This window comes from Papio anubis, chromosome 1, assembly GCF_008728515.1.
Source record: "Papio anubis isolate 15944 chromosome 1, Panubis1.0, whole genome shotgun sequence".
Lineage (NCBI taxonomy): Eukaryota > Metazoa > Chordata > Mammalia > Primates > Cercopithecidae > Papio > Papio anubis.
In genome coordinates, this window is record NC_044976.1 from 147,799,421 (window position 1) to 147,817,095 (window position 17,675).

The 17,675-nt window shown below is 39.0% G+C and overlaps 1 protein-coding gene across 6 annotated transcripts in view; it reads right to left on the minus strand.

Annotated features, from left to right (window-relative positions):
• Window positions 1–522: 522 nt before the first annotated feature.
• PROX1 (prospero homeobox 1) overlaps window positions 523–17,675 on the minus strand; it is a 53,447-nt gene continuing 36,294 nt past the window's right edge. For 3 of the 6 annotated variants that reach the window (XM_009187563.3, XM_009187568.3, XM_031655732.1), the window contains exon 5: window positions 5,877–6,116. In XM_009187563.3, the coding sequence (XP_009185827.1) occupies window positions 5,928–6,116 (189 nt within the window). In that variant the 3' untranslated portion in view covers window positions 5,877–5,927. Of the gene's footprint in view, window positions 6,117–17,675 lie in introns of all 6 variants that reach the window. The other 3 variants (XM_003893120.5, XM_003893121.3, XM_009187558.4) reach the window with 2 other exon arrangements.

Consider the following 17,675-nt stretch of genomic DNA (forward strand, 5'->3'; position numbering starts at 1 on the left):
GTTCAATAGCCATACAACCAATGCTCTTAGTACGGAACATGCTGCCAGTCATGTCAAGAGAAACATTTTAGAAAGGTTTTGAAAATTTGCATTAGTACTTAGTTCTGAGTTCATCCACAGTAAGAACAGTGCAAGCCCTGAATCCCCATATTTTAAGTAATGTATTTGCCATTCTGTGACTTTTGGGAACATCTTTTGTTGTTCTTAGAATCATTCAACATTAACAATTGTTGAATTAAGAGTAAAATATTACTTTGAGCTGAAGCTTTTTTTTTTTTTTTTTTTTTTTTTAAGTTTGAGGGCTAAATAAAGTTAAGCCTGAAAGAAGATGTTTCTGAGAGAGAAAGTCAAGCAATTATTCCAAGCATCTAAAGTAAAAAATGTTGTTTCTAGGAGTTGCACTTTAGGCTAACAGAATTAAGAATTGTAGAGAAAGAAAATCTCCATACGCCTACTGTTCTACAATTGGATACAGGTCCAAAAATTAAAAGTCACTCATTCTTTAAGAAAATCAAACGGCACTGAGCTTGTAATGTATATTTTATTTTGCACAAGCTTGCATATATACTGCACATACATTCAGTTTAAGAGGAGATGGAAGGCACACAAGGCAATTGGACTACTGTATCCTTTAAGTGGTACAAAGCAAAAGGTAAAAGTTTGGAGAGTATACAAAAGCTTAAAACACACAAAGTAAAACCCCTTTCCCACCCTCCCCACAACAACTTTTTTTTTTCCTGTTTTAAAATTTAGTAGCTGCCAAACTAATTTTTTAACTTTTCCTTTAAAATCAATTGTCTACTGCACCTTTTTATTTTCTTTTTAATATGGACAGGGAGTCTCATTGTGTTTATCATATCAATTAATATTACAGTACATCCTTGGTAATACAAAATTGTACACCTTCATCAAATAAATTAGGATAAATTAAACCAATAAATTATGCAAAGTCTTCAGAACAATAGACAACAACAAAAATTCACAATTGAAATTGCCTCTAGCTAAAAAAAAACAAACAAAAATCAAAAATTGACTTTATCAGTTCAGTTATTGTACTATATTCAAATCAAAGGGTCTTTATTACAAAAAAGAGCTTAATAATGCTATTTACAACATATTGCTAAATAATATAAAGGCAGTGTTTTGTCACGGTTTATACTATATACATATGAGAAATGGCTGGGACAATATTGAGGGAAGCCATGACCTTTGATTCTTCTAGGTAGCACTGAGACCAATCCCAAATACATTTTTTTCTTAGTTCTAAATTTGAAGTGGTAATATACAATTTTAAAATGTTTTCTCCCCCTTTTTAGGGGAATTGAATATTAAAAAAATACAGAATGAATACATTTTCATAAAAGAAGTTAAGCTTGTTTGCCTTTTCTGCTTATGTTTGTGCATTTTGAGGGGGTGTCAGATTTGAGAGAGGGCTCAGTGAAAAGACTCAAAGTCCAGACACTTCCACATTGTGTTATATTCTTAGAAGGATAATTATAAGAAGATGCAAAGGTTAAATACCAGTTTTGATCCCAGCTCTGAATATGAGCATTTTAGCTTTAGTTTTATAGATGGTTTACAACCAACAGATCTACAGAAAACAAAACTGCATTTCCTTCAACATAACATTTAAGTGCAATACGGTAACTGCTTACTCATATAAATCAGTTACATTTTTTAAGGGGAGCTTTTTGAAAACAATGCTTCTTGTAATTTGCAAACACAGAGTTTGTACCAGAAGGAAACATTTGTACTATTCACACCAATGAATACGCTATAATATACATGGCAAAGAGATTTTTGCACTGTCTTCACATATACACTGCTTCTTTCAGGGGAGTCTGTAAACTACTCTTTCTTTCATAAATTTATGATTGTTCCTGGAGGCCATCCTATTTTTTAAAGCCCCCAAATCATTAGCTTTATGACAATGTGTGTGTGTGTGTGTGTGTGTGTGCGCGCGCGCGTGCCTGCATGCCCATGTGCGCGCACGGGAAGGGGGGTGTTACTAAATGTCTTCATGTACATAGAAAAAGAAATTTCATAAATTTACAGAAACTGCATTACCCTTGCCCTTGACATCTGATAAAAGAGATTGTTAACTTTTAAAAGGAGAGAGCAGGATTTTCAAGAATGCTTTCAACTGTCTGTACAGTCACTGTAGTGTTCCTAGTAAATTCGACAGATGTCGTGAGAATGTAGTTATTTATTAAAATCTCATGTCTTACATAATGACAGCCATGAGGTTAAATATTTACATTGCTTTATAAAAGTTCCCCTCTTGCTTTAGTGTTTTTGTTTTGCTTTTTTTTTGTTTTAAATTTTTTTTAAATGATATTCACCCACATCCCTAGTACAGTAACAAAGATTCTGCAAACATAAAACACTTTAATTAAATAATACTCGGAGGCACAAAGCAAACTTCAGGAATATGTGGGTGAACGTTTACTTAAATAATTACTACATTCTAACATCTTCCACGTGTTTTACCAGTTAATGTGAAACGTCCTCATTAAACAGCCAGAGATACAGTAAGAATTAAATGTTTTGTTGCAAATAGAACATTCTTTTCACAAAACATAACAAATGTCTAAAATAGGTTCTTAAATCTAGATAGGAAAAGGTAAGCTTTCCACTTCACACGCATATATATATATGTATATTTTTACATGTGTGTATATGTGTGTATGTGCTTTTATGTTCACACATCTGCACACACATATATAGCACATGGTATGAAATATTGCTTCTATACTACTTTTCATTAGGCTAAGAAAACACAAGATTTGCACCACAGTTACAAAAAATTGGCTTCTACAAGAATTTTCAAAACTCGAATGCTGCTCAAACAATTGAGGAAAAAATAATTTGCGGTATCAAACTGTTCTAAAAATTCTCTTCTTCAAAAACGTATTCTCCCGCTTTGTTTTAAAAAGACACAAAATATGCATAGCTATCAACGTTATGTCAAACAGCCAGAAAAAAAATCTAGTGTTTATTGCAGCTGTAGTAATTGGAAATAAAGTCAAAAAGATGAAATCGAAAGCCACAGAAGGCACAAGAACAATTGTACTTGTTGGGAAAAAACTGGTATTTTGAAGGATTTTTTAAAATCCCCCCCGCTGGTGCATTTTAGGTCTAGGCACAGACTATAACCTCAAGCGTATACGCAAAAATAATTTAGGGTTAGCAGAAAATAAGTGGTAGTGTGGTTTTTCAACATGGATTTTAGACTTTTTTTTTTCTTTTCCTATGTAAACTGTCCCTCATCCTTCACCCTCCCACCATAGAAAGTTAACTTTCTCCCAAGTAGCCAATTTTCTCTTGGTGAGAGTTGAGCTAAGATTTCAAAGATGGTGATTTAAAAAAAAAATCAAACTGTTAAATAGGAATTTGGAGAGACAGGCTTTTGTCATTTTCCAGTGCACTTGGGAGGCACACGATTTTTATTTTGAGAGGGAAAACCACCAGAAAGCATAGTGATAAATTTCTATTTTCAGAACAAAGAGGTGAGTTTATCCTCATGCTGCAATTTCTACTCTGAAATAATTTCTATGCCTCAGTGAACATTGAGAGGATATTATCAGTAGATAAGGGCATCAACATTTGGTTGCGAACACACACTTTTGCTTAATTTGTCTATTTAAATTAGAAGGGAGGGGAAAATAATACTAAAAAAATCCAAATAAGTCTGGAATCAATATTGAACTCGCCCCAGATCAAAAAGATACCTAGCAATCTGTCTACATAGGTGAATACACTACAGCTTTGCCTTTTACCTTGCAAATGGCAACACAATGTTGATATGAATTACATGGAACAGCAAAAACCCAGTGGTGTACTGACATGAACAAGGAAGGCCACACTCTTTTAAACAAAGCCAGTCAGAAAAGTGTGACTACAAGTTGGGATCACTTCCCTACTTTGTGCTGATTGATTTTTTTCTTCCCACTTTATTCCAATGTCATGATTATCCAAACTTGTTTTTGTTTTAAAGCAAGTGAGAAAAATAACAAATTGGATCTAATGACTCTGTGCATTAGTAGAGTGTGAGCTGGGAGACGTGTGAGGCCGCGGGTGCAGAGTGAAGTGGCTGGTGCCCCAGCCCATGCGGCTGCACCCTCTGTCCACACTGCGAGGCCCTGTTAGTCCCCTGGATGGTGTAGGGCATCATAGGACTGCACCGTTTAATTTAAAGTCAGCAGGTTTTAAGGCTTTGTGCTGACAATAATTGAGTTCATACATTCCTGTCCATCAGCAGATTTATAAATGACGTTAAATTACAGCGATCGGGTCAGCTAGTCAGTCACATGGGTCAAAACCTGTATTCTCCAAAGTCAAATGTAATTCTTATTAAAATTGAATTAAAAAATGGCATTTATGTTCTATATGTTCTAAATACCAGATTTGTTACTGTGTCATTTTAGGAGGTGTATATCAAATTACCTAAGGGGAAGGAGGGGTCTGGAAAACAGTTTTAGGATGAACAATGAATTCTTACTGCATCTGCACACAAAAACCCACCTAAGAAAAAAAGTGTGAATGCCATACAATTTTTTTCAATGCAAGTATGGAACACTGTACATCATTGAAAAACAGGGAAAAAAGAAAAAGGAAAAAGAGGAGAACCATTGAAGAAAGCATAAAATAGCAGCTAGCTTTCTTACGTGTGCTGGAATTGTGTCTTTTGGGTTAACCCCAAATTTTCCTATGCTATACACTCTTCTCACATTTTGGTCAATTCTAGCTTCTGAATTGGAAGAGGCATTATCAATTGCTTTAAAATGTTATACCTAAAATAAAGAAACACTGAGTTACACTGTCACCACTTTGAATACCCATCAGGAGAGTGTGGCATTGCATGTGAAAATGTATGTGTTCCTCTTAGGAGATGAAGATCAAGTCAGCTAACAGCTGTCAACAAACTTCTAGTGTAGGCAAGAATTTTATGGCCAAGTTGGGCTTTCCTTTATTCCTTACTGGAAGAAAGTATTCAGAAAATAGCATTTTAGGGGAAAAAAGTGTTAAGTAAACAGAATCCTTTTAAGCATATAAACAAAGTTGAGCAGTGTAAATTTGAAACTTAGTGCCTTTTAGTATCTGAAGCAAAATGATAACAAGTTATAGGATTTTTCTTTATGAAGAATGATGTAAGCTCACTTATGAAGAAGAACCTATTGTCGAGTTTAGAGAGGTGACTAGAAGACCAGGTATGAATTTCCAGTCTCATCTTGAGAGAGCTGGTTTTGTGCAAAATTGCTTTGCCTCCAGAAGAAACTGGTACTATTTTCAGAGTTTGCCTCTTTTCTTAGAAAAGGCTTGCTAGTGAATATGTTTCTTTTTTAATTTGGCCTTTTGGGGTACTTTGGAAAAGTGAGCTGCTCATCTGTCACTGGCATTATTTTTAAACATGTAAGGAAAAGCTACTGATTGAGTTCAAACCAAACAAAATACTTAAATGTATGAAGTGGTTTCATTAAATTTTCAGACCTTCTTAGCAGTAAAAACAAGAGACACATCACTGTCTGTAGAGTTGTGCTGTGTCATGGGTTTTCCTCGGCCAACCGCCATTTGCAATAAGTCATCAATCAAGTGGATGCATCGTTAACAAATTCCCTTCATTGCTAATAGAGACTTTACACACGCCAACATTCTTCTTCCCTGAAAATTAACCCTATTTTAAGTGTCCAAATGTTAAGGGCCTTGGGCAAAAGTAAACTAAAGGCAGAAAGAAAACAACCATCCCCTTGCAATGGAAAACAAAAGAAAATGAGAGAAAGGTGATGAGGAGGAATTACCAGCTGATTTCATAACAGATCCATGCCTCCCATACACATATATATGAAATCAAAATCTAGACACATATAACTTGGACATCCAAAGGGGACTGCTACTCTTCATACATTCAAATAGAGTTGTCGAAATTTCTACTCATGAAGCAGCTCTTGTAGGCAGTTCGGGGATTTGAAAATCTCAGGGACTTCACTATCCAGCTTGCAGATGACCTTGTATATGGCCTTCTTCCAGGAAGGATCAACATCTTTGCCTGCGATAATGGCATTGAAAAACTCCCGTAATGTGATCTGAGCAACTTCCAGGAATCTCTCTGGAACCTGCTGATACAAGGAGACAATGGCATTAATAAAGTTTTCAGTTTCAAGTCTACAGTTATTCCAAGGAAACTGAGCTAAGTTCATTCTTGCAGAAAGGGGCTTACATTGCACCTGCATTTTCTAAAAATGGCTGGCTTCTATTCTTTTATGTAAAGTCATTATATATAGTAGCATTGTGATGTGGGGTTGACAGCTTTGTTTTAAGAAGAGTGTGTGAAAGATCCATGCAGACCTATTGAAAAACTAGGATTTCACTGTGGATAATTAGGATAGGAATATGGGATGTGACTTTTGGGATTCCTCACTTCATTAAATAGATGCTATCCAGAAGAAAGTCTCCAATTAATTTTTCAGAATTTGAATCCTATTTCCTTTTGATTGCCATTATGAAAACAAAATATGTTCTCAAAATAGAATAACAAATAGTTAGAATTCTTTATAAATTAAACCCATGCTTTAAATGAAGAAAATCTTCTAAAATCTCAGTTATCTGTTTGTTTCAGAGGATTGTTGACTCAGATGCTAAGTTGTATATTAATCTGCAATATAAAGTACTCTCTACATAAAGGAGTAAAATAATGACATTAACATGAAGTCACAAAACTGATCCTAAAATATTGCATCAGAAAATACCTAACCTTGAAATTAGAATTGCTCCATAAGAGAGTGATTTATTCAGCTGATAGTAATAACACAAACTAACATTTTTTTGAGTATTTACTACTTGCCAGACTCTGTTTTATATACTGAATGTGAATTATGTCATTCGGTTCTCCCAATCTCTCTAAGAGGTGTTATTATCCCAAGTACACAATAGAAAACTGAGGCTCGGAGAGGGTAAGGAAATTGCTCAAGGTCCTTATCATTCAAAATAAACATTCTCCAACTATTCATTTTGGAACCCCAATTTCTTAAGGCTTTTCTTCCACAGCAATTAATATGTATGTGTGTTGTGTGTGTGTATTCTCTTAATTACTTATTTAATAATCTGATATCTTGATTAAGGAAAGCAGTAACTACTGATGTACTTATTTAGTGTTCTTTGTAAGTTACTCAGAGTAAAATATGGTCTATCTATCCCCACACCAACACAATAGAATCACAGAATAATCCATGAACTCATAATTTTCCAAGTACGCATTGACACTTAGTAGATTTATTTCAGTGGGGTACTTATACACCAGTAAAGTTTCATTTTTACATTAAGTGCAGACATATGAGGACATAAAGGTACCACAGGTATACATATAGCAATATTTATCTACACATATACAAGAGATGAAAGACTTTTCATCTAAGTTCAGACATGCCACTTACCAAAGTAAAAAGGAGGTATTGTAATATTGAACATGTTTCATCTCTTTCTTCCAACCTTGGGTGCAATGTACTTTTTAATAATAGTAGTAACTGGTAAAGAAAACCAGAATCATCACCCGACATCCCTGTTTTTCATGTTTAAAATTGGGCAAAGAGGTTCATTGTTCCCAATGGCAAGTTAATTGTTGTTTATAAAGAAATGTAATAACTCTGCAGAAAAAATGAAAGGGACTCCATTTGGGGCCAACCATTCTTAAGCTTACATTTTTAGCAGACCCTCCTAAAGACTTTCACACTGGCCCATTTCTTAGGACATAGTTCCCAGTGTTGCCTGGAAAATCCTTCAAAGTACCGCCTTGTCCACCATGAATGTGCAAACCCACACACCCCAAGGGCCATTCTCTGCTGAGAATTCATGTGGATTTTCCACAGGCCTTTGGGTTATTTCCTCCCAAATTTCCTGCATACAGGAGTATTTGTTAGAGGAGAGCTTAGCCCTCCCACTCACGTTATACAAATAAAAATTCATGAAGCAATCTTTTTTAGTACAGTCACCTCCACCCCCAAAGATAATCCTCCACATTTTATCAAATGAGCATTATTGAGGAAGGGAATGTGGCTGGAGAACAGTGAAGCCCACTCTCACTCCTTGGATTGGGACTGTTAGCCAAATGCTACAGAAACATAATCAGAGGCATCTATTTATTTATTTATTTATTTATTTGAGATGGCGTTTCCTCTGTCACCCAGGCTGGAGTGCAGTGGCATGATCTTGGCTCACCGCAACTTGCACCTCCTGAGTTCACGAGACTCTCCTACCTCAGCCTCCTGAGTAGCTGAGATTACAGGCACAGGCCACTATGCCTAGCTAACTTCTGTATTTTCAGTAGAGATGGGATTTCAACATGTTGGCCAGGCTGGTCTCAAACTCCCAACCTCAGGTGATCTGCCCATCTTGGCCTCCCAAAGTGCTGGGATTACAGGCATGAGCCACCGTGCCTGGCCAATCATAGGCATTTATTAAAATAAACGTTTCAAGAAAGGTGATTTGATGGGCCATCGGCAATACAGCCTCAATGAAAAATCTACGTTCCTTGAACACTCAGGGATGCAGCATGACATGGCAGAGAGCTTTGAGGGGTGAAGGTGTGGGCAGCTGCCCCAGAGAAGCCAGAGAAGGCCGAAAGCCCTGCCCACGCCAAGAACTGTACAGGAGGTCTGGGGAGCCAGGGACAGGGGAAGGGCAGGCATTGTTCAAGACTGTCAGAGCAGAGAGAAGAGGTACATCTAGAACATCAGCACCAGGGGAGGGAGGGAAGTGAAGTTGTAGGATTTGCATGAGAACAAGGCAACTTCTTTGGGGGTTGTATGCAGTCTCCCCTTCATCATTTTTATAGTTTGCCATGCTTGTTAATGGGTTTTAGTGGATTTTAACCTGTTTTAAATATTCCTTTCTTGTGGTGGTAATCATAGGCTCTCCTTTATCATCTTTTGCATTTGTGTCTTGATGCTGTTTAACTTTTTACCTACTCTTATATGTACACCTTATCATAAGGTGTCTTTAGATAAGGAGCCTCAGCAGAGTATCTTTTGCAAAGTCATTTGATAAATAGCTCATAGTGAGATCTTGCCTTCTGCTTTACTCCATTTTGCTCTAGAGTAGCAGTTACTTAATACTTTAAAAATACTTAAGACTTAAAAAAGGGAAGCTTCAGCCTGAGCAACATGATGAAACTCCATCTCTACCAAAAATACAAAAAATTAGCTGGGTGTGGTGGCACGCGCCTGTGGTCCCAGCTACTGGGAGGTAGAGGTGAGAGGATGGCTTGAGCCCAGGAGGCAGAGGTTGCAGTGAGCTGAGGTCGCACCATTGCACTACAGCCTGAGTGACAGTGAGATCCCCATCTCAAAAATAAAAGAAAAAAAGGAAGTTTAAAATAATGGTAAAGTAAGATAGAATTCAAAGAGTTGGAATAGATCTCAGAAATCAACACTTTATAGATGAAGAAAGCATGAGATTCTATGAGATGAAGAAATGATGAGATGAAGAGATTACTGTGAGGTAAGGTGTCTTTCCATTAAACGATGCTGGCTCCCTTTTAATGCTTTTTCAGCAATTTCTACTATGTATATGAGGCAACAAAACCTTGAAAAGCTGTGCCTCTGTAATCTTGAAAAATCACAGAGAAGCTAGTAACTTCAAAATAAATGGGAATGCTATAAAAGATGCCCTGGAGGAGACTTTGGTTATTGGGAAGAAATGAATTCTTTGTGAACAAACAAAATGATTAGTTAATGCAGTGCTTACTTTGAGGCAATACTCATGCAATGGACTAGGCTGGATAAAAGAAAGTTGTCATGAGATACTGAACGACTGGAGCAACTCATGTCTTTGGTGGCTCCCAGAGGCACACTTTTGGGTAGCAACTGATCTTCTGAGAGGGTGCCAGTGAATTTCATCCACACATAGAAACATTTCCCATGGAAAAAGAGACCTTTACCTCTGCTTGAAAACTCCCAGCTCCGTTTAACAGAAAAATAGGGGGTACTTTCTGATGTTTTGTGGGAGCATCTTAGAAATCAGTCTTATCAGAATGATGTTGCCCATATTTTCCTGCACCTCTTACACCTAATGGCTTTCCAATCACCAATAAACATCTGCAGAAAATCCCTTAGTGACAAGTAATCCCTTATCTAGGTTTCTTTTAATAGAACCCAACAATCTGCAGAATGAACCCTAGAGTATCTCCTCAGCATCAGGTGGTAACAGTCAATCAAGTCACTGGAATGCAAGACAATGCAGGCGGCTGGGGGGGGGGGCTGCTGGCGGAGGAGGGGAGAAGGCCCTGCCTTTGGACATGCCATAGGGAAAAAACAAAAGGCTTCCAAAGTCTTTGGCTGGAACTCTGAGGCTATTGTGGGAGCTGCTTTGCCCAGCGTTCCTCAGGAGAGGAGAGTGGAAACTTTGTTTTGATAAAAAGGCATCCCAACCTAGGAACCTCACCCCGGATGGTCTTGCCTTGATATTTGGAGAACAATATAAAGTAATGAGGTACTTAAAGATATGCATAAATTTGAAGGGGGCTGGCTATCAGCTTCTACCAATTTCATCACGGTATGTACTTGAGTCTCCTCAGAGCAAACAAGAGCCTTGTGGACTTCCATGAAATGCGGAAAATGAGAGGAGGTTTTCAAGTCTGCCCAGTCCACAGTTGGGTTGTTTGTGTGTGTGCACACGTGCACACACACACACACACACACGGTGTGTTGGGTGGGTGGTTATTTTGCTGTTCTTTTATTTTTCCATCGGAATGAGTGGCAAAGACACATTTTTCTCCCGTCTTCCTCCTCTTCCCAGTTGCTTTACCTTCAAGGATGATTTGTTTTATTAAACTGACTGTCCCTAGCCTCTGCAGTACATAATAAAAGCCTGACATAGCAGGCTGCCTGCCTTCTGTGTCCTGCAGATACTCATCATAAGTGTCAGGACATACCAAGGTTAGCGGTCACTGGAAGTGTGCTCGCTGGCCCAAACCTTGCCAAACGCTCTTGGCAGCTGAATGAATGTCACAGAGAATAGAAGGGGAATTACAAAGGTTAAAAAGAAGACAGCCTCTCCTATTTTCTGGAGACAGAGAAGCTGATTTTTCACACCTCTGAACCGTCCGTAAGCTCATTCATCAGCCTCTTGTGGGGGACCTAAACCTTGCCCCTTGCTCAGTTCTCCACGGACACTCCTCCATCCTCAGTCCCCTTTAAAATTTGGCCCTCTGGCCTCATTTCATCACAGAAATGATCTTCACTGAAATGGACAGAAAACAAACCAGGCATCGACTTCTTTCCCTAGCCACCCACCCCCTAACCCATAACCAAAGGCTCCAATGGCCTATCAAGCCTATCAATAGATTACAAACTTATCAAGGGAAATCATCTTTATAGTTGATCTTTTAAGCTAATTTTTTTTTTTTTCAAACTTGCTTCGATGGAGAAATGGAAAAGGACGCATGTGTACTGGCAGGCATGGCTAACAAATGGGAAAGTACAATCCTGCCTAGTATTTTGGTGAATTAGTTTGTGTGTGGGTTTTCCTTCTTCTTTCTCCTCCATTTTTTTAAATACTATAAAAGGGCAATAAAATGCTGACTGTAAGAAGACAATGTCAAGGAGAAAAGGGTACTGGTATTTTGGATACTCTTCACTGCTCGCCTTGGAGAGAGAGTTATTCTTGTCACAAACCCTTTTGTCTGCATCTGCTGACTGCTTGCCTGTAGCCAGCAGCATACTTTAACTGTTTTGTCACCTCCTAACATCACATGCATCAGCTGTTGGGCTTTTGTTACGGGTATTGTAGAACTAATCCGCTGTGGCTGTTCTACTGTGCAGTAAATAAAACAGAAACGGGCTTCTCAGACTATTCTGCATGAATATTTCAGATGGCTTTTACAACTCCGATTCACAAAATCAAATAAATAAATAACTCCCCCAGCCGCCCCCCAGCCCCTCCCCACACCCAGAAACAAAACCCCTCAATCTAGCCCCAGATGCCTCCAAGTCAACTGCATTGAAGGCGCTGACTTGTGCCTTCAAACAATTGTTTCAGGGAACTTGAAAGAACAGGGGTCTCTAAATTTTCACACTGTGGAATTCATATACAGTATTAGAGTTAAATATATCTAATGCTGACAACTAGGTAAGCAGCTCTGAAAAATTGGAGAAAGTTACTTTTTGTCCCTGTGGGCCTTTAAAAATATATAGGTAATGCCATGAAAAATACATAGTTAAGAGTTGCCTTGTCAAACTGCTTTTATTGTTTCCATCTGTATTTTTTTTCCTTCCACTCATCTGAAAGGGGTCAAAGGAAGATGTTTGTGCATTAGTTTATCCTAAGAGTCTTTCCAAACCTATGTAAGAGCAAAAAGGAAGAATCAAACTTTGCTGGGTTTGAAAAACTGAATCTGTATCATGAGCTCTTTGACAGTATAATGATGTACCAATCACACATAGGGAGGTATTTTTCTAGATGACTTTGAAGTGTCTTTGGAGAAGTTAAAAAGAGAATGGGCATCTGCACACGTGTGTGCACACACACATGTACACGAAAATCTTAGAGAAGGAGACAAACAGTTGAAGTACTTTCCCGAGCATTCATTCACCCTAGTGTGCACATGATTCCTCTAAACAAACTCTCCCATCCCTGCTGTTTGTTAAGTAAATATTGATCAAGGAGAGACCCATCTCCTGACAGCAGTGGCACAAGCTGGGGACTTACACTGCAGACAGAGTAGACTTAAATGGATAAACTCAGATGCTTTAGTAACTCCTCATAGAGATTATCAGATGAAAAGGCAAGAACAGATATGTTATTGCTGCTCCTCTTCACTGTCTCGCTCACACTAAACTCTCCTGCCAGAGGCAGAAAAGAGGAATCATGGAGCTGTAAAATATGGTCACAAGATGCGGTTACTGAGGGTCTCCCTTTGCAGTCATGCGTGCATTTGTCCTGTGTGTACAGCCGGGGACTAACAGGCCCTTCAGAAGAAAAGGAATGGTGCAGGATGCTATACACGGTGAATCCTGAGATTCTATTCCGGTGCCCTCTCATTCCAAGGGAGGATCAAATGGAAAAGCAAACATGAATGCACTTTGGGAAGCATAAAATATCATCCAAATATAAGGTGGTTTACAAGTTTGAGCCTTTAACGAGGAGCCCTAATTCCTGGGATGCATTCACTGTGATTAATAAATGTTTGCAAAGCATCGTTTTGAGAGGTGCTCTGAGGAGGTTCGCTTGGGTGAGTTTGTTGGCTGAGTCAACCAGTTTGAGAAAAGTTGCTTTGTGTTCCCTAAGTTTTATTTCGGCCATTTCATAATTATGAGTCAAAATCCTGCTTTCTGCACTGTTCGTAGCTGAATGGATACGTGTACTTCTCTGGGAAGGTCAGTTTTAAAATCATCTTTAGAGATTAGGTTTTGTGTATTGAACACTGAGCACCATGGTCAAAGGGCAAGATGTTATATTTAGAGTTCCCAAACAGCTAAATGGTGTTTGAATTTTATTAGGATGCTTGTGTTTGGAAAAACTAGCAGGATCCAGGAGCGCTGGCTGTGAAGTTGCTTTCGGGTACCTGCCGAGTTACCCCAAATGAGGCAGACGAAGGTTCTCCAGCAACATCTGGGCTTAGGACTAAAGTCTCTCTCCCTCTGGTGCTCCAGGTGGTATTCAGCTTTCAGGAACACAGAGGATTAGATTCGTCTAATACCCATGCAATTTGGGCCCACTTTCTAGTTACATGTTTTGCTGTTTAAATATGTGAAAAGTAAATGCTTGTAGGAAGTGGCTATAGTTCAAGGCTGTCTTAAAAAAAAAACAAACCTAAAAACTATGTTTCCTTGGTCTAAACAAAGGAACACATGGTAATAACAGTCTGTATCTTTTTTTTTTTTTATAAAGCTTCGAAAGAACAATGTTCTGTTGAGCAAAATTCAGTAGCATTCTGTAAACATTAATTTAAGGAAATCAATAGACTCAGTGAGCTAAAGCCATATTGCAAGATAAACTGGCCAGAGTGCCACTTTGTCAAATAGATTTTCGTTTTCTCGGCTAGATAAAGACAGTTTCAAAACGGGGTAGACGTGTTGCAACCAGGGTTTGAAAAGTATGTGGCCTTCAAACAGTCTGCTTGTTCCTACTACAAAGCTGGATAAACATACTTTAAAAATGATAAGCCTGGTTTAGAATTGATTTGGCTTTCAAATTTTACATATAGTAGATTTCTTGGTCATCTCACAGGAAAAGAATAAAACAAAATATCATGCATTCAGAATAGAAAATTTACTTAGGTGAAAGGGGTTAAATTGTCTTGAGAGACAGAGCTTTGGGAGCAGTTTCGGTTGATGCTTGACTTTAAAAAAATGGGAAGAAATAAATCTTTATTCATGCTGACCTGATGGGCAATCGGCCTTCTTGCCAAAATCCCGAAGCCAAACTCTCTAGTGAGTTTGGGATCAGAGGTTTCAGCTGGTGGAAGCTGCTCTCGTTCTGTGCTTACCAGGCAATGTCATGTTAATGTGCGAGGGGGTGTGGGGGTTGGGGGAAGCAAACCCAGGAAAAGGCTAGGGAAGGAGCTGAAGTGATGAGCCACCCAATAGCTCCAAGGTTTTGGTCAGCCAGACCGAAAGAGTTGCAGGGATAATCCGAAAAGGTGGCAATGGGAAAGCAGGTCTCTCCTCCTGTCACCTACATGGAGCTCGTGGCAGTACACTTCCAAGTCAGACCACTTGACATCCTCCAATGCCACACCAGCCCTTATAAATGCTCATAGCAAACAGATATGACATGGTGAAAATGGCCCCCCGGAGGAAATGTAATAGAAAGAATGAAGAGTCACATGGAAACTGCCAAGGAGGGAGGTTAAGGATCTACCTTGAATGGACAGGGGACCTCCATGGAAAAGCATCACAGGAACTGACTTTTGGTCTGCAGTGTGGGGATCTGGGGGCCTGCTATTGGCCAGACCCCTCACACAGACTTCTCTGACCACAGCATGAATGAAGGGCAGAGATACATCCTAAGTATCTTCTTTGTTTTTCTACCTGAATTTGAATCTTTGTCTTTTACGAGTGAGTATTTAGAAAATACAAAATTCACAATAAAATTTCTACAACATTATGATGTTGATAACATAGGTGTTGTTAAAATATTATACAATTATCAACAATGTGCTAGAGTTGAGCATTTCGAATAGTTGTGACTTTCAGGTAATAGAAAAGAAAGTCTTAATATCTTCTATTCTACGTTTAATCAATTGTGTATACATTTGAAATTCCGTAAGTATTCCATTGGCAATTCTGCATGTAGAGATCAAGGTAAATAAAACCATCTCTTCCATAGCCCCAGTAAAAGATAGTACTAGCTTTCTAGGAGCAGAATGACAAATGTCTATGAGAGACTGTCAAAATTGTTGTGTGAGGCTGAAATTTGGTCAGTGAACATGCTTAAAGCGGCAAGTTTATTTGCTCACACATGGAAGTCTTGTTGTTATACGTGTTAGAAAACATAATTGTCACATTATTGGTTGTAATGAAGTAAATTTTCCTTCTCTTCCAAACTCTGCATAGGTCTTAAAAAGTGATTCCAAGTTTAAACAAACAGACAAATATGCAAACAAAATCAAGGAAAAAGCATCAAAAACTAAAACCTAATACCTCTTTCTCTCCCCCTGAGATACTACACAGAAACTCTTAAGACCTTAAAAACAACTGGAAGCACTGTGCAGAAATTGCTCATCTGGTAGGCTGTTCAGGTAAGAGCTGGACCAAGAGTATTCCATCAAAGAATCATAGAATTGGCTGGGCGCGGTGGCTCACGCCTGTAATCCTTTGGGAGGATTACAGCACTTTGGGAGGCTGAGGCGGGTGAATCACGAGGTCAGGAGTTCAATACCAACCTTGCCAAGATGGTGAAACCCCGTCTCTACTAAAAAGACAAAAAAATTAGCTGGGCATGGTGGGGGGCACCTGCAATCCCAGCTATTCAGGAGGCTGAGGCAGAGAATTGCTTGAACCCAAGAGGTGGAGGTTGCAGTGAGCCGAGATCACGCCACTGCACTCCAGCCTGGGTGACAGAGTGAGACTCCATCTCAAAAAAAAAAAAAAAAAAAAAAAAAGGAATCACAGAATTTTGGAACTTGAGAACTAGAAGGAATCTCGGAGAGTTCATGTCCCACAAAAGAGAAAAAACCTTCAGCCAGTGGTCAGCAAAATTTGTCAGTAAAGGGCTAGATAATAAATACATAGGCTCTGTGGGCCGTATTTGGTCTAGGTTGGTTATTCTTCTTCTTTTTTACAACTGTTTTAAAACTTAAGTCATTCTTAGCTTGGGGCCATAAAAACAGATTGAAGGGCAGCTCTGCCCATATGCCATACTTTGCCAGCCCCTGCTTTTAGCCAAACTTGAGGGTTAACAGCTTTTCTAGAGGCCTAATTGTCTTTCATTCTGCACTGATCCTGGGTGCCTCACTGGGTGAGCACACCAGTTCGTGCAGGATAGTTCGATTGATTCACTCGAATTCGACCTGCAATGCCACACCATTTCCCTGATGGAGTTAAGGCTGCCCATGTCTATGGGAATAGATTTAATAAACCACATACGTGGTGGTCAAGGACCAGGAAGACTTCAGTCTTACCCTGCTCAGATTAGGAACCTGTAATTGGGAGCTTTCCTGCCAGTGCATATTTAAATGTGCTAAACAGAGGAATGTATCCCTGCTTCATGACACATCTGATAAATCAGCTCAATACTCAGATGGAAAAATAAGCCCTGCAATCATATACCAGTCACTTTGTAGTGTTAACAAATTTCCCTTTAAGTCAGCCCCGTAAATTTGGTGCCATTGGTGTCTGAGTTCAAGACAAGCTGACAGTCCTTGAAGTTTAACTTTTGCTACAATTACTGGGTGAGGTGGTAAAAGAAGCAGGGCCAAGCTTGGTGCCATTCTTGTATGGGACATTATCCAAAAACAACATAACACAAACACTCCAATATTGCATGAAGGGAAGCTGGGGCACAGATAATCCACAGTTACTCCTGTTTCGTTCGAGAATGTATTACGTGATTGTTTTCTGCCACGGCTTTACCTTCATAATTAAGCTTTGCTTAGGCTAATATTAAAACCAGTCTGTGTGTCCTCTGTTGCTATTGATGGAGCAATGTGAGTAAGGAGCCTAGGGAGAAGCTGTTAGGAAGTAGGGTTCAGGCAGGTTGTGATGAGAATGGAATCGCTCATAGAAAACAGTAAAGAAAGTGCTTGTGATGCACATGGTAGGAAATCAGACAGTGTTTCAGAGAACACCAGTTCGAGGGGGATGCTGGCACTCTGCTGGCAATAGCTTATGACACCCTAAATAATATCCGAGTTGCTTTAGGAAAGGATGGGGATTATTGGCCTCAATCCCATCCCTTGGTTTTGACTGCAAGATCTTTGTTCTGTCAGAGAAATTCTGTTCTGAATTTCCAGGGAATTCTATTGGTCTTTCCTCTGCAATCATCCTTTGGAAAACTAAGGATGGGCTGTATTTCAAAAGCTACTTAAGAGCTTGTGAACGGCTTTGGAATTCCTTTTTGAAGACAGGTAAATAGATTGGAAAGGCAGGCAGATTGCAGAATGGACTTTTGGAAGTCCACAAGACTCCTACCTAATGGGACTTGAAGTAATGTTTAGGGTGTGACAACCTAGGATGCTGTCA